Source organism: Helianthus annuus, chromosome 12 (assembly GCF_002127325.2).
Source record: "Helianthus annuus cultivar XRQ/B chromosome 12, HanXRQr2.0-SUNRISE, whole genome shotgun sequence".
NCBI lineage: Eukaryota > Viridiplantae > Streptophyta > Magnoliopsida > Asterales > Asteraceae > Helianthus > Helianthus annuus.
Genome location: NC_035444.2, coordinates 150,950,436 through 150,958,270, shown reverse-complemented (window position 1 = coordinate 150,958,270; position 7,835 = coordinate 150,950,436). Strand labels below are relative to the sequence as shown.

The following is a 7,835-nucleotide window of genomic DNA, read 5'->3' as shown; positions in this document are numbered from 1 at the left end:
TACAAAGATTATTACATGTCGGTTCGGTTATGGTGGGTATGGAAAAAATGATAACCATAACCGACCCGCTACTTTCGGTTTTCGAAAAAACCATTAACCGACCCACCGGTTTTTTATTTGGTTCGGTTTTTTCGGTTCGGTTTTGTCGGTTAATTCGGTTATGGTTCGGTTAATTAGGTTTTTTGCACACCCCTAGTTTGAAGCGTGTGGATAATATGAATGGTATAGTTATCGTATTATAACTTTTTTTTTAATGAATTTATATGAATTTTTACTAGTTTTGAAGGAATTCAATTGATATTATAGAGGTTTTAGGATATATCAAGTTACCTCTACAAGTTATTCTTATTCATGGTGAAAAAGGAAAGTATATATCGTTTATAAGAAAAACAAGATTGTAGAAAATCAATATTTTACAATTTGTTATATCTTTTAAGTTGAAAGCAGTGGCGAAGTTTGAGATTTTTAACCGGCGGTTGAAAACGTATATATCTAAAAAAATATAAAATTGGGGGTCGAATACGTATATACCTAAAAAATTTATACGAAAACTACATACCTGTGTGCGTAGCCCGGCCCCTACAAAGCTGCACCCCTGGTTGAAAGCAATATATATTCTGTCATGAAACCCACTATAAAACCACTTCGGATTCTCTTAACTTCATACAACTTTTACACCACACAATTTTTCATCATTTGATACGCATATTGAGCGTAATAATCAAGCAAAACATCAATCTCCATGGCTGAAGAACCTGTTTCTGAAGGTATATTATAATCATTTACTATATTACTAACCTTAATTCCCATTTCTTTTTATGTTTCCACATCATTTGATGGTTTGTAAATGAATGCAGTAATCAATAACGATCAAAATGTGTTACAGAAACACGTTGAGTTCTTTGATCGTAACAACGACGGTGTGATTTACCCTTGGGAAACCTTTCAAGGTTCGTATCGATTAGATTTCTGTAATGGTTCGAAGTATGTGAGATTTTTTAGAATATTGAACAACAGTTTCTGATAATTTTGTCAAATGAATTGTTTTTTTTTCTTTTTTTTTTTTTTTTACATTTTAGGGTTTCGAGCGATCGGGTGTGGTATCCTGTTATCTTCATTTGCTGCAGTGTTCATCAATGTTGGTCTTAGCGGCAAAACTCGTCCTGTATGTATATAATCTGTATCTAGTTCTTTTTCTTTTGAGTTATGATTCATTGATTTGCATCCGTGGCGAAGCATACACCCAAAAATTTATATACGAAAACTAGATACTCTCCACTACTGAACGAAAAGTTCAGAGGGGTCGGCCGCCCCCTCCTACCAATTAAAAGCTTCGCCCATGATTTGCATGGTTAATGATAGGGATGAGAAGGGTATATTACCGGTAGTGAAATTACCTAAAATCAAATATGAGTAAAAAGTAAAAACACAAACAAAATTCCGTACTAATTATGGGGATACAATGCTAGTTTCGTCCCGGTATCACAATAATAGGTCAATAGCAAAAGCGAGAACCATAAAAATAACTATCAGTTGGTACGATGCTGATACTTGGTAAAAAGTATTCATAGTAGTTTAAATATTTTACTGAGAATCATACTGAAATTATGTTGTTCCATACATAGGCAAACATTTTTATATAGAAAAGAGTTAAATGTCATTTTGTCCCTATGGTTTGTTCACTTTTGCTATTTCAGACCAATTTTAAAAAATGCACCAGTTTCCTCCCTGACATACTGGAAACGTGCCACTTCAGTTCAAAAATTAAAACCCAGTTAAACAGGTTAAACGAAGGATATTATTATCAATTCATATGACATATGACAGTTAACTCTATTGAAAACTATTGTGATTGATATCAGGTTGCTTTCTGAATTTCATATTGATAATGGGATTTGTGTTCTAGTTAAAGTGACTTTATGCTAATATTAAATTCAGTCCTAGGAAACTAAAGCACTATGATGCATGGTGATTTATTATATGAACAGGTTCGGATCAGAATTGACATGGAAACTTTTTTGTCCATTTTCTTTTTGATTTTAAAGAGTGTTTGGGTAGTAAAAATTAGTACAAAAACTATGCAGTTACAGTAACATTTAGCAATAGGGTTGTTTACGAGCCGAGTCAAACCGAGCGGAGCAGTTTTTTTAAAACCAAGCCTTAAATCAAACGAACATTTTTCGAGCAGTGAATATCGGAGCGAGCGTCGAGCGATTTTGACAATAGTGTCGCCCGATTTAAATTTGGGGACAGAAATAGTTACAATATTGGGTCTCAAGTTTTTATACATTTAAAAATAGACATATTTCATGGCATAATATTTTTCTTAGGAATCAATATGTTGTGGCCGATGAGGTGATGATCATATTGCACAAACAATGACGTTGAGAGCAGGAAACGATCGACTTAGGGTAACAACACGAGACATTAAGGCGATGAGCAGACTGTCGTTTTGTGGTTTAGGGTTTAACTTTTAGATTTGATGTTATTTTTTTTTATTGCGTGATTGGGCTTGTACGTATAGATATAGTTGTAAATTTGTATATAGTGGACCAAAATCTAATAGAGAGGTATATATAACTATAAATTTAATTTATATTTAGGTATATATATTCTAATTAAAAATAATAATTCTAGCCGAATCGAGTCGAACGGACATTTGCTCATGTTTGGCTCGTTTACAAACTGAACCGAGCAGAGCGGCTCGTTTACAATGCCTCAGATCATACGAGCATTTACGAGCGAGCGGCGAGTATATTTCCGTTAACTTTTAATTAGGGATAGCCATCGTGTCGGGTTGAGTTTGGATAGAACGATTGAAACTGATGAACCATAATGCGACACATGGTTTTCGTGTCAAGGGTATCAACACTAACCCTTGAACACTTAAAACCGTTTAACCTGAGTATGACTAGTGTCATCAGTTTATTTAAACATGTCAAACAGATTAGTGGATTAAAATGGGTTGACAGATTGTAATCAATGTTAAAGGAGTTAAACATGATGTGAAGAGGTTGGTTGGGTTACAAAGAGTATTAATAAAGTTTAAGCGGGATAATTGATGATAATCGGGTTGTGATTATTATTGTTGTTATAAATTGGTTAATGATAAATCAACTAGTTTATATAGAACCAAACCATCATATATCTTTAAAAAGTAGTTTATACTAAACCCATACCATTATTGTGTGGGACAAAAATTATTGCACCAGACCATATTTTGGGAAAACTTTACCTATGTATTTGTGTGCATCAAAGTTTGAATTTATGGTTTATTCCAAACGAGGTTATATATCTTTAAAAAGTAGTTTTCTTTATATAGTAATTTATTTAATATTATTTAAATTTAGCCATTTTATATTAAGAAGATTAAATAAAAGGCTTTAAGAGGCACCCATGGTTTGATGATCGTCAGTTAAGTAACTTTTGTTAAACTATGTGTGATGTGTAATGTAGATCATTTTATGAATTTCCTAAGATTAAATTATTTATTTATAAAGTAGTTGAAATTATTTCAATCTTTACATAAGAAACAAAGTATCCCTTGCAACTTTAACAATGTGACTTTACATGAAGAATTTGCACTTGAAGTAGGAGCAACATTGGAAGTATTTGCAAATTTACATGATTTAACCTTATGTTTGTTTGGACACAGGGAAAAAGGTATCCTAATTTACTATTCCCGATCCACATTGCAAACATTAAAATGGCCAAACATGGTAGTGACTCCGGTGTCTATGATGCTCATGGAAGGTATGTAATAACTTGTTGTTCATGGTAGAAAATAAATCGAGCTAATTTGAGCTCAAGCCTTTCTACACTCGATTTTAATTCATTTATTATTATATAATATATATGTGAATTGTGTAAGTTTTCATGTATAGTATAATATCTGTTATTTAGTTGTTTTTATCCTGATCTTATTTATGATAAATATAATTATGCATATACATAATTAATATATTGGATAAATATATATATATATATATATATAATATTCTTATTTAGGCTTGCAAGCCTATTTACATCTAAACTACTTCAATCAAACTAACAACATATACATTTTATATTTTATTTTAGGTTTGTTCCTTCCAAGTTTGAGGAGATATTTCACAAATATGCACGGATAAATTCAGAGGCCTTGACAGCAGACGAACTGGATGAGTTTCTCAAAGGAAACCAAGAACCCAAAGATTACGGAGGATGGTAGGGACACATTTATTTTTTATCATTCAATTGTTATAATTATTTGAATATTAATAAAAATTGGTAAACCGGATATCATGTGTAGGATTGGAGGACTCTCAGAATGGAAAATATTGTATTATCTTGCTAAGGACAAAACAGGGTTATTGAAAAAGGATACCATTAAAGCGGTTTATGATGGAAGCTTGTTTGAAAAAATGGCAGCCGAAACGACCAAGAAGAAACATAAATAAACACTAGCAGTAGCATATCTTGAAGATGGTACATTAGACTTCACCAAATTCCTTAAATACCATGGTTGTGTGATTTCATTAATGGGTTTAAGTATTTGTTCACCGCTTGTCCGGAAGCTTCCATATTGATCCAGGCGTGACAAAAATTCAACCGCTATAAATGTTCTAAGTGACAACTTGTATTTTTAAGAGGTGGGACTCGGATCAGGAGGGGTGTTTCTTATTTTCCCGTATACACCTCCAAAATACTTTTACATCTTGGTCGTTTCCTATAAAAATGTTTAATTATAAAGGTATATTTATAAAAGTATGTAAAAAAAAGTTTATGGAAATAAAATTTACCAACAATCTCATCTTCCGATACGGCGAGCCATGTTTGTGCCAACGCAAATTCTTCCTTAGGCGTCCATAATTCGACCTTCTTAGGAGCATGTGTTTCGGTCTCACCCTTCTTACGATGCCTTCTCGATCATCCACCTTGTGAGGAAGTGGATTCGGCTTGGGTTTAGGCTGCGGATTCGGTATCGGGTGTGTTTTGGGTTTGGGGTATGTTTTGGATATGGGGTATGTCTTGGGGGAAAATGGAGGTTGGGAATAATATCCGTAAAAACGGGGAATCAGTGGAGTAGTCGGATGAGGAGAAGTTGGGGTGCTGTCACACCCCGATTTCCACGTGTCTCACCGGTGGGCCCGGTGGGGGATTATCGTGACGTAGTTGGCAACAATATAGTCAAACCACACAATATATGAATGCACAGCGGAAGCATAAAGATAATTATATTTCAACCATTGTTTGTAATATCAAATGTATTACGAATAGTCGAAGAGTATCCACAGGGGATCAAATAAAAATATAAGTTTTGTTCAACAGACGAAGGCATCTTAAGCTTGCGAGACTCTTTATGATGCTAAGGAGAATATCCAGCCGATTACGCATAGTACCTGCATTTAGTCTTTTTGGGAAAATACGTCAGTTTACACTGGTAAATACATTCAACCGACACTTTTGAAAAATGTTTATTAAAATTGATTTGAATGCACAAGGCACAAACTCTTTTATAACTCGGGATAATTATTTAAATATATAATCTTGTGAACGAATTACATGTTCCTTATGCGTTCAGTAGCCACAAGTCCGGGTTAAAGATCAATAGACACACCACAGCGACTATTTATGCACTGACGAGTGTACGCCTACACTTCGCGCTTAGGTCGTGGCCATTTCGTAAAATGATGCCAGGGATATCCGGGACATGGTCATTAACCCCCAAAGGCTTTTAAGTAACAAGACTGTTTAAACAAGCCGATCAAATTTATTCAATTACCCACTTAACTGTGGAGAACTTGATGCCCGATCAAGCGGTATACTATATACCGTAACCCAAGCCCGTATAACGGAAAATAAGTTAAAAGTATTTACCTTTGCAAGTATAAATCCTTAATCGAAATAAATTGCAGATAGCTTTTACTGGTCTCCTATTCTGGAACGAAGGTTTAAAATAACCTATTAGAATCCTAACGGGTCTTTTTAATTTAGCCGTAGCTTAGACCGGTCAGTTTCAAGGATAGATACGGTTTAATCGCGTGAAAGGCGAAAACCGAGAATGGAATGTGATTTTGGACCCAACAAGTTTGAAGACTTGTTTTATATGGGTATAATAACCACACTCTGGATTTTGGGGTCAAAACAATATGGTTTGACCCGTTTCGGCTAGTTTATGTAAACTAGTTACATAAGCCGAACCGTGCGCGCAAAAGGCGTAACGGGTAACCGTAAGAGTCCTACACTGGTTTCCTAAGTCAATATGCTTTAAAGAGGTTGTGGTATCAGTAGGATACTGTCACGGCCCTCGACCCCAGTTTGACCCGGTTCAAGAACCGCGAGGCAGGAATCCCGTGGTATCTAATTTAGGTGACAGCGGAAGTCTTTTAATACAGGATCTTTTAATACTAAAAATGCCCGTTTAATATATTATATAAAGTTCTAGGGATAAAATCCCATAATTTACAATAAGATGATTTCACAGGGAAATCTTTATTTCTCAAAACATGTTACTTTATTTATTCACATTGAGCCACTTCTCTGAGCTTGTAGTGCTTCACGACACTTTTCTTGGATCACAACAGATCACCTGAAACATGTTTGAAAAAGGTTTTGTCAGCAGAGAAATACTGAGTGAATCATTCTTGTTTATGTAAAATCATAGTTAGTTATAATTTACAGTATTAAGAGCGATTACAATGTTTCTGATATCAACCAACTACCCACAGTATTTGTCACTCGACTCGTTTCGGTGACTGTGGTCATATCAATGTTGGGTCCGTTCACCCACAAGTGACGTCAATCACTAATAGGTCCGTTCACCTAAAAGTGACGTTTCATGAATTAGGTACGCTCACCTAAACTGATAACACTAGTAATGTGCACAATACCCCACATACCGGCTGTAATTTGGTGATTACAAAGACTTAATCCCTGTAATTATAACTTTGGAAAACAATTTGGAGTATTGTAAAACAGTTGATAAAAAGAGAATGACTCACATTGCAGATTTAACGAGCAAAGTATAAGCCAACTGATTTGCCTTGATTAACCTAATTTAAATAACAATGCACACACAAACGGTTAGTAACTAATACAACAGTTACGTCAATTCACGAGATTAAACCCTCACAACAATTAGTAAAGTGTAATACTTAATAATTCAACGGATTCACAACAAATAACAGAGCATAGTCCGAATTCGAACAGCACTCAAATATTCAAGTTGAAATCACGATGAATAACAAAGTATAAGCTCAATTTGAGCAGCACTTAAACAATCGTTGGATAGTTATAATCGATCGGACGTTGAATCGTAATAGCGATCGAGTTATTACCCTGATTGTGGCAGCACTTCGTGAATTTGTTGTGGACTGATTCTACTATAACTCGACGTACACAGAGAATTTTTACGTCGTTTCAATCACAGAATGCAAGTGCCAATGTCGGCTATTTATACTGATTTTTGGACACGCTTACGGACCGTAAGCCACTTCCCTTACGGTCCGTAAGGGAAGCAGTCTATTTATAGGCTAGCCAGGTTCTGGACTAGCTATGCTGAGTTGACAGTTTTCAATATTTAAAATTTGACAACGAGATTTATTGATAATCGTTACTAGGATTTTACCCCCCCCCCCGAGTTTTAGGGGCTCTGATCCTAATTCCAATTGTTCTGGAAATTTTAGGGTTTATGCAGAATCACTCGGGTTTCTCAATTAGGGTTTCCTTTTTGATTAATTATCATCCTAAGTATTACTTTTAGTGAGAGTTGTTACATCCTCCCTACCTTAAGAAAAATCTCGTCCTCGAGATTTACTGGAATAAATGAGGATATTTGCGCTTCATTTCTGATT

General features: G+C 34.9%; 1 protein-coding gene across 2 annotated transcripts; it reads left to right on the top strand.

Annotated features, from left to right (window-relative positions):
- Positions 1 to 628: 628 nt before the first annotated feature.
- LOC110895522 (probable peroxygenase 4) lies at positions 629 to 4,735 on the top strand. 2 transcript variants are annotated; one of them, XM_022142846.2, is made up of 6 exons: positions 629 to 767; positions 858 to 950; positions 1,080 to 1,165; positions 3,656 to 3,753; positions 4,081 to 4,206; positions 4,292 to 4,735. In XM_022142846.2, the coding sequence occupies exons 1-6, from the start codon at positions 743 to 745 to the stop codon at positions 4,437 to 4,439; spliced, it is 576 nt and encodes a 191-aa protein (XP_021998538.1). In that variant the 5' UTR covers positions 629 to 742; the 3' UTR covers positions 4,440 to 4,735. The 2 variants fall into 2 exon arrangements, with proteins under 2 accessions (XP_021998538.1, XP_021998539.1); XM_022142847.2 differs by lacking the exon at positions 858 to 950 and having other exon boundaries at positions 635 to 767.
- The last annotated feature ends 3,100 nt before the right edge of the window (positions 4,736 to 7,835 follow it).

Coding starts and splice junctions, on each gene's coding strand:
- LOC110895522 (XM_022142846.2), top strand. CDS start 743: ATGGCTGAAGAACCTGTTTCTGAAG. Junction 3,754..4,080: donor GTCTATGATGCTCATGGAAG/GTATGTAATAAC, acceptor ATTTTATTTTAG/GTTTGTTCCTTCCAAGTTTG. Junction 4,207..4,291: donor CCCAAAGATTACGGAGGATG/GTAGGGACACAT, acceptor TATCATGTGTAG/GATTGGAGGACTCTCAGAAT.